Consider the following 18,676-nt stretch of genomic DNA (forward strand, 5'->3'; position numbering starts at 1 on the left):
GCACCTGTCTCTTCATGGCCAATGAATTAGAACCACTGGCATAGAATCCTAAACCTGTGGTTTCGAGGACAATAGGCATTGAAAGTAGAATTGCAGTAACTACTGAAAGGAGCTAAAAAGAATTGTGTATTATTACAAAAAATAAAATGTTTTTTGGGGGGTGTGTACAAACCTAGGTAAAAATAATGGGTAGGCAGACTTGGAAAACATTGTGGAAATGCATTCAAAACAGCATGTGAGCTGGCCAGCAACATCCCAGAGCATATCCACTTCGTTGATAGTCTTGGTGCTTTTCAAATATCCGTGATGATTCCCACTATGCTAACATTTGAAATATAATTCAAGACCTGCTCCAACGAGTCATTTTACTTAAAATGTTTGTGCTGAGTTTTGGGGGATATCAATGTAATATATATATATATAAACATATATAAACATCAGTTGAAAATGCTGAGAGGTCCATTTTATGATGCTTGGGTGACGTTTTAGATTTCTGTCACTGCTGCAACCAATTATCGCAAGTTTATGGCTTGTGACAACACACATTTGTCCTCTTACGGTTCTACAGGTTGGAAGTGGATCCATGTTACTGGCTGGAAATCAAGGTGTCAAGAGAGTTATGCTTTCTGTAGGCTTTAGGGGAGAATGGTATATTCCCTCTTCCAGCTTCTAGAAGCTAGCCACATTCCTCGGCTCATACCCTCTTGCCTCTTCTTCTGCCGCCAGCAGGGAAAAGAAGTCTTTCTCACCTGAGTCTCACACTTGCCCCAGACTCTCCTTTTCTATCTATCTCCCTCTTCCACGCTTGTGATTTCACTGGGCCTACCTGGATAATCTCCCTATTAATGCTGCTTAACTTTACTTCCATCTGTGACCTTAATTTCTATTTGCCACATACAGCAACATATTCACAGGCTCTAGGGAAGAGGACAGGGACCTCTTTGATATCCCATTATTCTTCCTACTACAGGTATTAGAAACCAAAGTCCTGTATTTCAGGAAAATGTTAAACGAGATTATCTGCTGGGTATCCCCATACATAGTTTCATTGTTTTTCTTTAAACTCCGATGCTTCTATGAAGCAAAAAAAAATGGATCCTGAAACTCACTTTGACAATTGTGTGACTATAGCGGGAAATTAAGCAGGGACTAGAACCTCGAAAGCTGTTTTCCCTGTTCGTGTGGTATCTGTCTGTGATCTGTATCTGTGCCGTTTGCCAGGGCTACTGTAACTAAGTACCACAGACTGGGCTGCTTAGACACAAATTAATTTTCTTATAATTCAGGAGGCTAAAAGTTTGAGATCAAGGCACTGCAGGGCTGATGTCTTCTGAGGCCTCTCTCCTTGGCTTGGAGATGGCAGTCTTCTCCCCGGCTCTTCATATGCTCTTTCTTCTGTTTGTCCTCATCTCCTCTTCTTATAAGGATACCAGTCATATCGGGTTAGGGCCCGCCCCAAAACCTGCATTAAACCCTAATTACCTCTTTAAAGACCCTCTCTCTAAATACAGTCACATTCTGAGGTACTAGAGGGTTAGGACATCAACATATGAATCTTGGGGGCGGACACAATTCAGTCCCTAACAATATCTAACAGCTTTAATAATTAACTGTAAAAGACTTTACATTACTGGAGAACCACTCGTAAAAATAAATGGGGGAGGGGGATACAGCTTGTACACAAATACTCATTGACAGTTACTCTCAGGTAGGACATTTTTTTCTAAAAAAATGGTGATTTATTTTGCTTTAACATACAATGGTAAATACGGTCGGATCATCAAGTTTTCCAAAAATGTCGCTGGGCTTACTTTACACGATTACAATACTAACGTAAGCTCCTTAGTTCTTCCATTTCAATGCAGGAAAGGATCCAATCGGTGCCTACTAGCAGCTTGGCTAAGAACGGACATTGAAATCAGACAATACGCCGTAAATATAAAGTACTTTCTTCCAAATGTGCATAAAAGTTTTGGAACAAAAATCACTGCCTGCTCCACAGGACAGACAGTTTGGATTTTAAAAATGCTCCAGACCAGGAGTAACGTAACCGTGTGTAACAATACTTATAATACAGTTTAACAATATTTTATCAGAGACTTGTGCACTTGAGAATGAAAAAAAAATCTGAAGAAAAACAGTAGCCAAGGAACTGCACAAACAAAAAATGAAAATTATATAAAATATTTCCACCACTATTTAAATGCCGAATTTAATCAAGCAATAGTAAAAACAAAACAAAAACATCATAATACAACCTTCTGTTTAAAATAATAGCACTGTTCCGCCTCTTTTCCACTGAATTTTACATATGAACAGACTATATATACTGATTTTTCAGAGAAATGTCCATTTGGTCTGTCACACCAGTCAGGCTCCCACTGATCCTCTCATCTTCCTTCCGAGGATACATAACTCCATGGTGTTGCCGTATTTCCGACTTTCGGGGTTAGGTGCAATGTCTCAAGTATAATACATTTCTCTCTTCTCCTTTACACAGTGCAGAGTATATGGGCTTAGGTTATATAGATTCTCTTTTACTCCAGGTCACTGTCTTTTTCTAAATTCAAGGCGGTATTCAACGGAGTGCAGTAGTTGGGCTTGTCAGAAGGTACGTAGCCAGGCAGACACACACACTTGTAGGAGCCTTCAGTGTTGATGCACTTGGCATTCTTGCACAGAGACATCCGGTTGTTCAACTCATCGCATTCGTTTACATCTGCAATAAGCCAAACCACGCAGGTAAACAAGCTCTCCCATCACTCTGAGAGGAGATGTAAGCAACCTACAGCTTACCTGAGGCATCGAGGCCTCCGGCCGGGAACTCAGCCTGGTGGTGCTCTGCTCTCCTCCCAGTAAACTGGATAGTCTTTCTCACTACTGTCTGTTGCAATCCCATGCGAGATAAATACAACTTTCTAGATCTGAGAGGTTCTAGAATTTTCTTCCCTTTTAACACAACATGCACATGTGGCCGGCTTGACACTTCATAGTCAAGACTCAAGAAAGCTGGATGAACTTTCCTACTTCTAAATTCCCTTCTGCAGGTACAGAAAAACTGTTCAGATTTGTCGACAGGAATACACCGAAGTAAGAAGCAAACAAGTGAGCAGAGAGCCCTCGAGGCAGCCTCTGTAAAGGCTCGAGTTACCTTCTTAGGTTTCTTTCCACAGGAAAGAAATGCACTCGAAACACCTGTAATAACCCAGGTTTACCTCTTTTCCAGACCCACCACTGACGGAGACAAACAAAACTGAAGTGGGGAAGGGGGTTGCTGCTGGAGGGAGCAGGAGAGCCACAGAAATAGGAAAAACCTGGAATTCAAGGGCCAGACCCTGGAAGGTGTCACAGATCACATGAGGAAGTGTAAAGGTATGCTTACCAGTCTTTTAAAAATAGAAGGGAGGGCCATGCGAGAGACAGAGAGGGAGAGGGAGTTGGAGAAGGAACGTTCTCCAGAATGATTACACCACAGTTATATTTTTTTCAGACATTTACACTCCCTTTTGCTGGTGTCAGGCACTGAGGGAAAACATTACTTACTGCAGAGTCAAAAGCTGAAGTTAGAAGAATCAAATCCATTACCGAGAACATTGTCCTTTCTTCCCGACCTACCACTATATGACTTCTTAAATGAACTATCAGTGTTATTTTTTTTAATTGTGGTATAAAATATGCAAAACATAAAATCAGCCATTGTAATCACTTTTAAGTGGCTCATTCAGTGGCATGAAGTACATTCACACTATTGTGCAACCATCACCACCGTCCATCTCCAGAACTTCTCTCTTCTTCCCAAACCGACACAGCAGATCAATCTTAAATGTACTCAGTTATATGAGATCTGTGGTCACAGGCAATGTTAGGACAAGAATAACTTGCCACAGGACACACATCATCCTTACCAACACAGGTCATCTTGGCCATGTCCAAGTGATACCCATCAAAGCAGTCACAGGTGTAACCCTCCTGCACCCTCACACAGCGGCCATTCTCACACCCATTGAGGATGCCACATTCTTCAGCCTGCAACTCCTCAAAGCTATTTAAAAAACCTGGAAAGGAGAAGACAGGAGCCAGGTTAGAAATCTGCAGCCTCTGCGACACCTGGGTGGCTCAGTCAGGTGGGCAGACAGCTCTTGATTTCGGCTCAGGTCATGATATCGGGGTCGTGGAATCAAGCCCTGTGCTGGGCTCCGTGGTCAAGGAGTCTGCTTGAAGATTCTCTCTCTCTCCCTCTGCTCCTCCCCTCTGCTTGCACTCTCTCTCTCTCAAAAAAAAAAAAAAAAATCTTAAAGAAATTTGCAGAAATTCCTTTTGCAGAATTTGCAGAATTCAGAATTTTGCAGAAATTGCAAAACAAAGAAATATGGTTCATCATATATTCATATTTCAGACACCTATTTCAGATGCATTAAAGTTAGCAGTAAAATTTCATGCTGAATATATCTGTATACAACATTAAGCATAGATATTAAAAACTTTGTATATATTGTACGTGAGTAGCCTACATTTTGAATTCCGATATTCTGTATTACAATCACAAAAAATGATAAAGTATTGTTTTTCTCTCTTTCCCTTACTTAATAGAAGTGTTTATCTAAAATCCCAAATTTCCTGATTTCTCAGTAGGGCAAATGGCAGAACAACGTTCAGGAACCAATGGAAGCCACTATCACAGTGCAGCAGACATTTGCTCAGAAGATCCATGAGAATTTCAGGCGGTGGTTTTTCACTTGGAGTTCCCCAAAAAGCAGTGAAAAGCCAGGCTGGCCTTGCCCTGTAAAGTCTGTTTGTTTGCTCTAGCTTTGGAATGAGCCTTACAAAAGGGCTCTCAGGAGATCAAAGGATAAAGACAGTAAAAGGAACTGGAAACATCCTGATAAACAAGAAAAGTACATCATACTTGTGTTTAGAAAGCCAAAAATATTTTTTTTTAGGGAAACAAAGAAGTCTTTGTTTGACTCTTTTTATGGTTTAGATATCTTTAAACTGATTGAGAACTAAGGTTTAGTAATGTAAAAACAGATTAAACAGGCATCAAGAGTGTTTAGCTCTCTTTCTAGAGAGAAAACGTGTAAATATAAATCCATGGTGACACAGACACACTGTTGATGTGGGCTCTCACTTCTGAACCTCATCATGTATCAGCGTTAAAAAATAAAATTCAAAATATGGCCGTTAACTGCATCTGGCCTCTGAAGTAATTCTCCAGTGGAACTGCAGGGGGCAGCAAAATATCATTGCTTATGCAGGGCTGTAAGGTGTAACTCAAGTGATTTTAAAAATTAATGCACCCGAGAAAGGCCCTTTTAAAAATTTTGAAGGGGAAAAAAAAATGAAAGACCATCAAGAATATGTCATTGGGGCCCAAAGCCAGTTTGAAAAATACTTAAGAAAATAAAGTTTTAATCTACGAAAATATTTTCAAATTCCAGGTACTATGGCAGAATCATTTTGACTTTATAACTACTAAAAATTTTCATTATTACATAAATTAAAACATGGAATTAAATTTTAAAAACTCCTACACACACATCAAGTAGACTGTTGAAAACACTTCTACAGGAGTCAGCAAAGTATAGCCCCTGCTCCAAATGTGGCTGGCTCCCTCCTTTTCTAAATAAAGTTTTACTGAAACACAGATACATCCATTTGCGACGTGCTGTCTGTGGCTGCTTTCGTGATATCCTAGCAGGGCTGAGGAGGTCTGCAGAGCCTTTTGGAGGCCCTCAAAGACTAAAAGTTTTACTCTCTAGTCCTTTATAGAAAAAAACCGATTTCTGCTCCAGGAGAGTCCACTTTTATAAAACACTGCCTTAACTAAAGGTACCCCCAGCTATCAGATCAACTTTCTTAAATAACCAGAAGTCAGGAGATAAGAAACCTCGGCCTTCTCTCTGTTACTATCTACCCAGTATGATCATTTCTTTAACAAGGCCAGAAAGTCCTTCCTCCTGGTCCGGGAAGGAGGAGCTATTTCTCGTAACTTGTAGTAAGTTTAAAGGCCAGTGACAGAGTCAAAGCTCAAGGTCTAAGATTTGCATCTCAGCTTCCTATGTTGCTAAATAGGAAACTGATGTGACACCAACATGTTTATTTCTTAACATTGCAGTGAATTAAAGAAGAGTTCTAAAGCAACGTCAGCATTAAAAAAAAAAAAAAGTACTCAAGCCAGAACATTTCAACATGAAAATTCCTAAAATCTGAACTCTATCTAATGTGACATAGGAACCGGAGTATTGTGCCATGGTTGCCTAGACACTTAACCTGTTATTTCGGATTTATGGGGCATGCAAGCTCTCCCTTTTCATTCTTTTAAAGGTAAATGCCCATTGACCTGTAACATATTCATAGGTAAGTGTAGAAATTATAAGTGGTAAGTCTTATACCTGTCAGTGTATTTAGACACGTTTCATGATGTAGTACATGGTTGTATGCTGTTGATTAAAAGCAATAATTGAAGGTATTAGAAGTTCGGAGAGTGGTTACCCTTGGGGCGGGGGACCTGACTGGGAAAGGGCTTCAGGCGCCTTCTGGATGCTGGTAATGTTCTACACCCGGGTGAGGGTAACACAGGTGTGTGTTAATCACCTTGGCTGGATTGATACAATGCTGTTTTCACGTAAATCTTGAAGCACTCTTAATTCTGCTGAATGATCAATACATGCATCCAACGAAAAAACCAAAGGAAGGCAGGGGAAAGAAAGAGAAGGGAAGCGAGTGAAGGAAACACTCTGAGAACTGAAGTCGCTCCAAATGGAGCCACAAAGCTTGGGTTGCTCCTCAGGAACCAGGTCATGGCTAGTGTGCTTTGTTCACAGGTAACAGGGTCCAAAGAAAGAAAAGGCTTCCTTGTAGTCTGCAATTCAGCAGTGTCTTCAAAGTCCTAACTCCAATTCCCTGGTCTGCAGGAATTCCCTGCCTTAAAAATCTGGTGTGGTTTTGCCCACTGCCAGGAGGGCCCCTCTGGAAGATGCGGATGAGGCTACTGGAATCCGCATGTCCCCATTCCCGTTCTTGAAGTGAGCAACCTATTCTTCACCAATACTGTACTTGGAATTTGAAAAGCTGTGGCTTCCCCCCAGAGAAACTTTTAGCTTGAATGGCTTTCTTACCCCACACACTCCTGTTAACTATCAGACATTTTTTTTTCTAAATGGGATCAGGGTTCACACAGGCACACTCTACCTTCCACAGAAAAAAACTCTGCCTGCAAATCCCAGCAAAGCCGGCATGCATTCTTCCTTACTGAATAAATCCCCTCACGAGTGGATTCTAACAATTTCTGACCAGAAGCGCAATTCGTTTGACCTCCCACTCTAAAATCCCTGTAAAGATCAACGTGGCACAGTTAACATGTCATTTTCTTGTGTGGAAAAAGATGGCAGTTATAACCAGGCTTTCAAGAAAACCCATTATATTAGGCCACCATGTAATGAGTAAATAAATGATTTTATTATGGATATTAATTTTTTTTTACTTCAAAGAAAGTAAACATAATAGCATCCCCATCAGCATGCCAATAATTTGATCCAGTATCTCCCAAACTCAAGCGTACATAAGGCTTACTCAGAGGGCAGGTAAAACTACTGGGTCTCACCCCACTGTCCAATCCAGCAGGTCTGGAGTGGGGGGCCAAAGCTCACATTTCTGACAAATTCCCGGGGGCCACCTTTTGAGAATCACTGACTAACCTTTAACCATAATTTTGTTTCAACACAACGGAAAAGTTTTGCTTACGGTCCTGAATAAAGTAGGGATCAGCTTCCGGAGTATACTGTTCGCTGAAGTCGACCAAGGCATCCCGTCCATATGGGCGCCGGCGTCCCGTCACGGGGATGTTACACAGCTGGGCATAGTCGTCTGAGAAGGAAATGACAAGCAGTGTGACACATCATGGCTGTTTGCTGGCACCTGGATACACCCCCTCACAGCTCAGGGCACCGGGGACCGGCCAGGGCCCCGTCCACCCCACGCCCCGTCTCCCATACATGTGCGCCACTGATGCTGGAGCTCGTCTCCACGCTCGTTACGGGAGCTGTATTCACCGCCCCCCACCCCCCACAATGAAAGGCTGGAGAGCGTAACTAAGATCTACACTGAAGACCAAACATAGCAGCTGAACAGTCGGCAGAATGGATTCCAGGAGAGTAAGGAACCACAGATGAGCCAGCACTCAGAGGGCCGCAGGTGTCTCGGAAGAATGACTTTATCTGCAACCATCAGGTGTTATCAGTGGAAAGGTACAGTCGTTCTTACAGACAGGTACGTTTTCACTCAGAAGAGACAGCAAAGATGTATCTGTGGTGATCCCAGAATGATACAACCAAGCAATGATGCCAGTATTATGACTATTTTAATTCTACACTCAAGGCCTGGTCCGATGAACACAGTATTATGGTAACAATGAGGATGATCATAATAATGTAGTAATGGTCGTAGTAATAAGAGTAGCTAACAGTCGTATGATGCTTGCTCTGAGCCAGGTACTATTCTAAGCACTTACTATACATTAAGGCACTAAAATGCTCACACCACCCTATGAAGAGGTACCATTATCACCTCCATTTCACTGATGAGGAAGCGGAAACGGAAACAGTGGTTAAGTGACCGCTGGTATATGGCGTTGGCAAATTTGAACTCAGTAATGAAGGTCCAGTGTGCACACTGAACATTCTGCCTCTCCTACCACTATTCAGCTCCTTGGAAATCCTTGCCTTTACCTCTTCTGCACCCCAGACAGATTCTTCTGCAGTTATCACTTTCCAGAGGCCATATTCCTAGTCAAAGCTGGGTCAGCCCCATGGCCACCTTCTTCTAAACTCTCCTGTAGTCCCCTCACAGGACCCAGCCAGTGCATGGGATCTTGGTTTTCCAGATGTTCCAGGGTTACTGAGCTTTCAAGGCATTTCATGGTCCTAAGCTCCTGCTTGAGTTTCGGAGCCGAGTTACGGGGCAGGTCTAGAGAAGAAAGCTTTAGAAGGGGTAGCTTCACGTTTGGAATTCACGTTGTATGGAAATACACTGCTCAAGAATTTATCTAGCAGATGGTGAAAATCCTGGGGCTCCTCAGACTTCGGTGGCTCTGCCAGAACTGGGGATTCCAGTCCGGAGGCCCCAGGAGTGGACGGACACACTCAGGACAGTCACACAAGGCAACAGCCACACTTGCCTGGACTGTAGACTGAGGGGAGTTTTCCTCTCTTCTGCTTCTTCCTGTGAGGTATGAAACTAAAGAAATGCACTAGGTCAGGGATGCCTGGGTGGCTCAGAGGGTTAAGTGGCTGCCTTCAGCTCAGGTTATGATCCCAGGATCGAGTCCCACATCGGGCTCCTTGCTCAGCAAGGAGCCTGCTTCTCCTTCTGCCTGCTGCTCCCCCTGCTTGTGCTCTCTCTGATAAACAAATAAAATAAAAAAAAAAAAAAAAAGGAAGAAAGAAATGCCCTAGGGCAATAGTATGAACTCTCAGGCTTTCAACCCTCCACCCCCACTTAAAGGAGGCAAAGGTGAGTGTGTGTGTGTGTGAGCACACGTGTATGCACAGACACTCACACAATTCTCTCCTAGAATTGCACAAAGGAAGCATAAGGTCAGGAAAGACCCTGGACAGGTAAGATTATGGTTGCCCCTTCCTCAAATTCTCCTTGTGTGGAAGCATTCCAGAAATAGCATACAGACCCAGATACCCCAACACTTCTGCATGAAACCATTTCAGAAGAAATATTAACTTCATTAAGGAAATAGCTGAGCCTGGAAAAAGATCCTTGACTCCCCCTGTCCCGCCCCCCAAATCCACACACAACTGAAAGCAAAGAGAACACAAATGGTTGTCAGTTCTGCTTCAAGTTTGAAAAAGAATTAAGGAATTCCCTGTGAGAGCAAGATTGTGGAAACGTTTACAAGTTTCAAAAGCTGAGGTCATTTTCTCTTCCTGACTTTTTTCTATATATTCATTGTACATCTGAAAGGGAGATTGTTCAATATTTTATATCCAAGCAATGGCTGTGATCAAGAGTAGTTACTACATGCTAAGTGAAGTAAGTCAAGCAGAGAAAGACAATTATCATATGATTTCTCTCATCTATGGAACATAAGAACTAGGAAGATCGGTAGGGGAAGAAAGGGATAAAGAAAGGGGGGGTAATCAGAAGGGGGAATGAAGCATGAGAGACTATGGACTATGAGAAACAAACTGAGGGCCTCAGAGGGGAAGGGGGTGGGGGAATGGGATAGAGGTGATGGGTAGTAAGGAGGGCACGTATTGCATGGTGCACTGGGTGTTATACGCAACTAATGAATCATCGGTCTTTGCATCGGAAACCGGGGATGTACTGTATGGTGACTAACATAATATAATAAAAAAACATTTAAAAAAAAAGAGTAGTTATTACAAATAAATCCATACTCTTAGTTTGTAAGACTGAATCTAGAGGTGGCTGAGCATGGTTCCATCTGACATCTGCTCGGCGGGGAAGCCTCGCTGAGACTCGAGGGGCTCCAGCTGTCAAATGACATAGGGCTGTTCAGGGCTGTCTGGCCCTTAGGCCTGGGTCTTCCCCTAGACTATCCCTCCTCTACCACGAAATGAGCTGGTCCCTCCCCTCCAAGCTCTCACAATCTAGCACTGCAAAAGAAAGGGCCCAGATGGGAGGGTAAAGAGGAGGAACAGCAGTCTGGAAAAGGTGGCACCTGATGTGAAAGTAATAAGACGAGTAGGATTTCCTTTGCCGGAAAAGGTACTTGGGATTCGTTTTAAAGAGCTTGCCCAAAGGTGTCAAGAAAGCAAGCCATAAGCTGTGTTTGGGGACTACCAAGCGGTTCCAAGGCAGGCTTCTAATGGACCCAGGTTGGTAAAGGGGAGCAGAGGAGAGGAAAGGGGGTGGGACCTCAGGGACCCGCCGAATCTTCTCTCCCACCCCTTTCTTCCTCAGCTATGCATTTTTGGGATTCTAGAACTGATTGTCCTTTGCTGCTTTACTTTCTCTTATACATTACACATTCCAAATTTCAAAACAGTCTTGGTCAGTTATTGGAACGTGATTTCTGCATTAAACATACGCTCTTTTGTATTTGAGATGTGCTATGTTCCCATCATCACCAGGATGTGCATTTTGAGTTATTTTTCTGGGAGCATGGATGGGTCTACCCTAATCCATCTGTGCTGCCTCTCCCGTCGCGCACATCTGCTCTCATTCTGGGCCAGGGTCAAGGGTGAAGTGAGTGTGGGGGTAATGGAAGGAACACTGGCTCTTCTGGAGGCAAAGGCTGGGGCTCAGGTCCTGATTGGACCACTTACTTTTCAGCTTAGCGATTTTGGGCAGGCTTCAGCTTCCATATCTGTCACATGGAGGTAGAAATTCTCATTTGTCTACCTCTGCGTTACTGACATATGAAAATGAGATAGCGTTACAGAACTGCTCATATATTTTGACCTACCAAGACAATGGAAGTTCCAATTTATCTCCGAGGTGAAAGTCGCTGAGTCCCTACTGAACACGTGCAAATAAAGAAGGATTTTCAAAGACAGTAAAAGAACGGGTTTCAGTGTTTGCAAAAGGTAAAAGCAATTGTCAGTGGGCAAAGAAGTGTGTAGCCAATTAAGAGCAATAAAGTACACTCTCGATGTTTTTAAGTACTCTTTCAAGATTATTTGGAATTTTTAAATACATAGAGGGAAACTCTTGCTCAGTAAACACAGGAAGATGCCTTCATGGACTTCATCTCAAACAAGAAGGGACAGAATCATTGACTGCCTTGACACACTGAATTACTGTGTCAGGCAGTGAGAGCAGTAAACACTAGGTCGACAGAACTCCAAGTAGAAGGGAGACTGACATTCAACAACTCTTGTGTATGCCTGAATCCTTTAGAGGGGTCTCGAGTGGACAAGCTCCTCATCCGGTTCCAGGGGAGCAACTGGAGTATCACAGAATTTTCTGAGTCTTCAACAAGGCATCCTCAGGAACTGGGCACGGGCACATTTCTAGCACCTGCTGGGCCTCTGTGCACCCCAAGCCACAAGCAGAGCCCATCCTAGCTTGGACGTGCATGGCCTTGGCTATCCCTAGGGCTGGGACATGGCTACACTCCAGCTTGGGGACACAGTGAATTGTGGTGGGCGGAGGGTAGAGAACCCAGGAAAAGCAGATCCCTGAACTATTTCCACAACTACCCGTGAGAGCACATGAGACTCTCTCAGCTCTCCATTTCACCTAGCTCAATGTGTGGGGATGAACACATACTGTCCTTTCCCTAAAACACCCTTTACTTAAACACATCAACAATGATTAGGTGCTTTGTTGCCTGGGGACTGATGCAAAGGAATCATTTTGCTAAGCAAAGCTTATAATTTATGAGGCAAATACCATTTCTGGGCCACCATACAATGTGTTCATCCGGGATCTAGTCCAATACAAATGTGAAATGAACAGGAAATGGAAATATTCACACCTCAAAGCCTCCCCCACTCAATGCATTCTCTACTTCCCCAAGGACAAATGCTAAGCTCTTGATCAAAGCTATGAAAGACACACATGGGATGGTGTGGGACACCGTCACGAAGGGGTCTAAACAAGATCCAGTCCATTGATCACACTCCTTTCCCTGGTATGGCAGATTCATATGACAGATGGTGCTGCTTTGATTTTAATTTTAAATTGAAAAAAAAAAAAGGTTTAAAAATTACCCCCTGGAGCCACTGGGCCTGGGGCCTCTGCTGTCAGCAGCAATGGGAAGCACATTACTATATCCTGGCAGGAAATCTCCCTTCCTGATGACAGACCCATCTGCAGGACTGGTCTGGACAGTCACATGTCACAATGCCACTCTGACATGTGAGGAGACTGGGAGGTGAAGTTTTAGTCCTGAGACAGATTAAAGTCAGCTGCTTTGAGAAATGAAGAGGCTGCATTTCATTGTCCACACATCAAGGCTAAAAACTCAGGGCTCTAAAGTTTGAAGTGCATTATTTTCAAATAGAGGAGAATCCAAGGACTGATTCTTATGCATTAAGAAAAACAGGCCACATTTTGCTCAAATTTCTAGACTGAGTGTTTTTCTTAGAGTCCTCCACACATATTATTGATCGATGATGGTGTTTGGAAAACACAGACACACAAGCAGGAAATGAAGGAAGAAGACAGGGAAAATGGAATGAATATTTCTCCGGGGCATGCTGAGCCAGCAGCATAAACAGGCATTTCTGACTGAAATTAGCAAAAGCCCTGAGATTAGAAACACAGTCACCACTGACAGAAAATGCCATCCAGCACTGATGATAAAGGACCGTGAGTGAGCATGGTACCTGAGATGCGACCCCCAGTGGAGTCTGACACCTGTTTGGGATGGGTCTCTACTTATGCTCTACTCAGAAAAAATTTTTACCCACAGAGCCTGGGGAAGAGGCCGTAACCCTGCTTCCTGGATATTAAAACTTGCTGAGCTGTGAGAGAAAATAGGGTGTACTAAAAAGGAAAAGGTCCTGGAGTCAAAGGTCTTGGGTCCTAGTGCTGCTTCTCCACTTTCTAGTTCCTTGGACTGGACCCATTTTTTTGAGCTTCATCCACTCAACAAGATTAGGGTACCTGCCTTTGCGCTATTAAAGGCAAGTCATTGTTTCATTCTGTGACTGACTCATTCTCACTCATTCCACCAGACATGGAGAATAATTATGGGCAGGGTGGGATCTGGGAGAGAGGAAGGTCAGAATGACGCCATGAACAAAGGTGCATACACGGTGACATGTGTGACAGTTGATCAGAACCACAGGGAAGGAAGGTCATGAGAAGGTCAGGACGACAGCCAGCCAGGAAGAGCTGAGGGAAGATTCACCTTGGAGGTGACCATCTGTAGAACGGAGGCCAACTAGGTGAAGAGGAGGAAGGTAACTAAAGAGTCACAGACATGTAATGTATAAGAAAGCTTTAGAGAAACAAAAAAAGTACCATGTAAAAAATGCTGGCTACTCTAGATCCCTTCTTTAGGAACAGTGGAAAAAAAGGAAAGTGAACTCACGTGGACTGTTAAGTTCCCACGCGTCAGGTGCTATGGGCTTTTGCATACATTTTTCATTTAAATCTCAGAACACCCTATGAATAACTGCAGTTAATTCCTTTTGTTTCTGATTTATTGTATAACTTGTCCTAGTTTAGGTAAGAGATTCAAATCAAAACTGGTCTATCTGCAAAACCAGATTCTATTCCACAGCTGCCCTTCGGAAACCCTGCAAAGAAAATTATTCAATACGCTCCCTAGACCATAAGCCCCAGGTAAGTATGTAGTTCAGCAATAAGCATTTGTGACTGAAATTCCAGGGAGAGTAATAACCATGAATGCTGATGAGCTCAGCCCCACCAGGGTCAGCTCTATCATTAGCAGGATTTATGTTTATTGAATTTGCTCGATTTATTAGGTGAAAGAGATCAAATTGCTTAATGTTCAATTAAATTGTACTTGTCGAGGACAGGGAGGTAATGAAGTCTAAAGTCTTGGCAGGGTTTATGTTCTGTGGGACTCCCGTAAATGTTAATGCTCTAAGGAAACTCATGGGCCACAGACCAACCGAGCTCCCCCACCCCAGCAGTCACCTAACACTGCCCTTCCAAGTTCAGTCACTCCCTGCGTTTCCAACAGATTGCTGTTTATTTAGCCAGACTCTCCTGGAGAGACAGAGTTGTTGGGTATGAATGCCAAAATTGGAGGCTCCCTCTGCTTTCTAAAACCTAGATCCAAAATTTACACACTTGTAATGTATTAAATCCTGCCCCACACGAAAACCCTAAAATAATGATTGATCACTTATGAATTTCTTATTTAGGACGGCATGAAGAGTTTTCCCCATTTCTAAATATCTAGGGCTTTGGAAATGCAACATTCAAGTCTTATACTCAGGCAATCACAGGGGGAATGGGAATGAGGTAACCTCTAATGTTTGATAAGACCGAACAGTACAATAAACAGGCACACAAGAGGAAAGTTCAACATGTTAGTTTTCTCATCTACCTCCTATTTTCTAACTGTAAGACACCTACACTATTTTATTTTCTTCTTTCCTGCTCTTTAAATATCACTCTGAAGCGACAATCTGAGAAGTCGACAAATCGCAAAAATTAGTATTATGTGTCAGGAATACACTAGTTTCTCTTTTTTTGCATTAACCAAGTAAGAATTACTTTGAAATAGGAGCTAATCGCATGCTTCAGAATAAGGGGGAGGTTGTACAACGCGGTGGATGTACTAAATGCCACTGAACTGTTCGCTTGAAAATGCAACATTTTATGGGGCACCTGGGTGGCTCCGTCAACTAAGTGTCCAACTCTTCATATCAGCTCAGGTCTTGATCTCTGGGTTGTGAGTTCAAGACCCATGTTGGGCCCCACACTGGGCGTGGAGACTACTTAAAAAAAAAAAAAGGAAACCGAAAATGCTTAATTTTATGTTACGTGAATTTCACTTCAAAAAAAAAAAAAAGTCCAAAGAAACAAAAATAATACAGGAGAAAAATTTTTTATATATCATCTGGCATTTATCTAACCTTTCTATTTTTAACTGGTAAAATGAGGAAGCTAGTTGATCTCTGAGGTCCTTTCTAGTTTACATATTCTAGGATCCTGAATAGAAAATTTTTACTATTAGGCTGCACAGTCTAGGGAAGAAAATTGTCATGGAAATTTGTGGTTGTGATAGGAGGTCATCACCACTAAATGCCACTGTTGCGTCAGCGGAGCTCAGCTGGATGTTTTCAGAATGATGGACAATCATGGAATTTAACACACTGTAAGCAGTCAGTGTAACCTGTAAGGTAAGTCTCTCATTCACTTCTCTGCTGAGGAAACAGAGGTCCAGAAAAATTTAATGATATTCCAAAGACGAAGTGAGGATAAATTCTCAAAATATAACATTTTCTTTTACTAAAAACAAATTATTAAAATATAAGGGTAAAGGTAATTGGGTTTCCAAATATATTATTTTACCCTTGCTCATTTAAATTTTGAAGCAAAGAAAGTTATATTAGTATTTGTTCAAAACTAGCTTGAGGGACACCTGGGTGGCTCAGTCGGTTAAGCATCTGCCTTCAGCTCAGGTCATGATCCGGGGGTCCTGGGATTGAGCCCCACAGTTCGTTGTCAGGCTCTCTGATCAACAGGGAGCTTGCTTCTCCCTCTGCCTCTCCCCCCTCCCCATTTGTGCGCGCGCGCTCTCTCTCTCAAATAAATAAAATCTTTAAAAAAAAACTAGTTTAATATTCTGAAGTACAGATCTCAAGTTTATGAGATAAAGATATGCTGCTAAAGCTGTTATTATTTGAAGAGCAAGTTCTAGGTAATTTATATAATATTAAAGTAACACTAAACAATCAATATTATTATTCCATTCACTTATTACAAAGCAAAACTGAGCTTTTTAAAGATGCCTGACTCGGTTGTATGATTTTCCTATATATTGCTAGTTATCTTAATCTGAAATGACTCTCTTTTACCTTCCCCTCCTGATCTGTTCGAAATCACATAGAGTCTTAGTAGCTCTTCCTCCTGGCAGTGATTTCTTCAGCTACACTTTGCAGGTGCTCAGAGATGACCATGTGAATGGTATCTCCTAGGGCTGAGCAGTGTACAACCAGCGCAACTGTTCACAACAATTCTGCTTGCCACTGAGACTTGAATCTTAGAAGGAAGCAGAAAGAAGGCATGCTGTGTCCTAAGCTCTCCAGTGAGCTAATGTTTTGAAATTTGCTTCTTTCTTAAGATACTAGCTACTGATACGGAGCAAAAACTTTGCCCTGCCTAGCTTCTACTCCTTGCAGATCTGTGTCAGCACAAAGACAGGAACATGATCGCTTTTTAAGCACTTTCTAGATTCTTTTCTTCCAAACATCAGAGGCACCGTCTGTGTGGTGCATGAAGGGAGACCAGATAAACGTCCCCTCGCATCCCCTCCGCCAGTCTTGCCTACTCTGGTCATGAGGTCAGCATTTAAAGGCTCAGGCAGCTTTGTTCTAACCACAGCTGTTTCATAAGTTTAATTAAGAAAAGGTCAGAATAAGCACAATATTATTTGAATTCAAAACCTCAAACAGAAGATGCGGTTTTCAGTAATTATGTGCAGTGGTTTTGTCACAGCCCCACTCATCACAGTTCATTCTCCTCAGAGGACATTTCAACTCCTCTTATCACCGAAGAGGAAAAAAAAATCATAACAGCGGCAATGTGTATTTAAAATATGTGGAATAAAATTTCCACAAAGAGCAAATCACCTAATAAAAAATAACACTGAAAAGGTGTTTCTAGAAACTGTGTGCTATTCATTATCTCTGATTTCAAGGGAGAAAGTTTAAACTGCTAAACATTATATTTTTGAGATCACTTAAAACACTTGTTAATGAAAAATAAAAGTGTTGCTTTTTGTCACCAGATTTCTCATTTTGCATGGATGTCTCAACCGTTCTGCTTTGGCTCTGAACGAGAAAGATTCTAATAGGACATCAATATGATTATAATCACAATCGAATTTACTCTCTGTTCAAAATATTTTATCTAAGAATGGGGCCAAATACTTTCTAACCCCTTCAAGGCAGCACAGCTTTTAAGAAAATAAGCACAGAACACAACGGACAACCCAGAGTCCAAGCTGTACGCAAACCAAAGTTTCAGAAGAGCTCAGGACCCCAACTGGCAATCCCGTCATCAAATTCTGCTCTCATTGTTCTGAAGCCCTTGAGACAACAGCTTCCACCGGTTCTCAGGAGAGTTAGTACTCTGGTGTGCAGTTTAGCAAGGTCTCTGCAGCTGGTGTTCCAGACACTTGCTGGCTCCCAACCCCAGGGAACTGGGTTTAGGAACTGTATCTGGTTCCAGGACACCCCTCCAGAGTGCTGTCTACAACAGCATAGCGGGAAATGGAGTACGTTCTCCCCTCTATTACGGTTGGGTTGTTGCTATTGTTTTTCTTTTTCCCTTTGAACTGTCCTTACTCTAAAAGCACACCAGGTTTCCTTTTTTTGTGAAAATGTTTTTAATCAGTGACTACAAAATACAATCCTAACCTGAAGATGACTGACTTGTCTGGTGCTTTCTCTTTGTCTGAGGCACCTGCCAAAGGCAAAGGTTGTTTTAAAACTGCGCTTTTTAGCCTCAATTCTAGTGTTCTTGCTCTGACGCATTGACCCTCCTTTCTGTAGCAGGCTTCTCTGTCACTCATCCCTGCTGACCTCTTCCCTCTCTCAAGTCCTGGGTCTCCTTCACAGCCTGGTTAAGCAGGCCCTGGCCTGCCACCTGTCCAGCTGGGAGGCCCCGGCTAAGGGTTAAGTATCCCACCTCCTACCTGACCTTCTCGAGCATATATCTGGGGAGGGGAAAGAACTGACAACTAAGGTCCTTCCTTAAGTGTGATTTCAGTGGGCAGTGCAGAAGGCCCACAAAATGCAAATATTTAACTTTTTCTCAATCCCACTTGTGATAGCTAATTTCACCTGCCAACTTGGCTAGGTCATGGGGTACCTGGATGTAGTTGGTCAAACATTGTTTGGGGCATTTCTGTGAGAGTGGTTTTGGATGAGATTAACATTTAAATTGGTGGATCTGAGTAAAGCAAATTGCCCTCCATCATGTGGGCGGGCCTCACTCAGTCCTGAATCGCTGAATCACTGAATTGCTGAAAATAATAGAGAATGACCTT

The 18,676-nt window shown here is 42.6% G+C and overlaps 1 protein-coding gene across 9 annotated transcripts in view; it reads right to left on the reverse strand.

The window, feature by feature from the left end:
* Nucleotides 1-1,716: 1,716 nt before the first annotated feature.
* LTBP1 (latent transforming growth factor beta binding protein 1) overlaps nt 1,717-18,676 on the reverse strand; it is a 391,256-nt gene continuing 374,296 nt past the window's right edge. For all 9 annotated transcript variants that reach the window (XM_057309361.1, XM_057309360.1, XM_048222571.2 and 6 more), the window contains 3 exons: nt 7,744-7,866; nt 3,906-4,055; nt 1,717-2,719 (listed from right to left, as the gene is read on the reverse strand). In XM_057309361.1, coding sequence (XP_057165344.1) covers nt 2,538-2,719; nt 3,906-4,055; nt 7,744-7,866 — 455 coding nt within the window. In that variant the 3' untranslated portion in view covers nt 1,717-2,537. The remainder of the gene's footprint in view (nt 2,720-3,905; nt 4,056-7,743; nt 7,867-18,676) is intronic.

The sequence above is a fragment of the Ursus arctos genome, unplaced genomic scaffold (assembly GCF_023065955.2).
Source record: "Ursus arctos isolate Adak ecotype North America unplaced genomic scaffold, UrsArc2.0 scaffold_8, whole genome shotgun sequence".
Lineage (NCBI taxonomy): Eukaryota > Metazoa > Chordata > Mammalia > Carnivora > Ursidae > Ursus > Ursus arctos.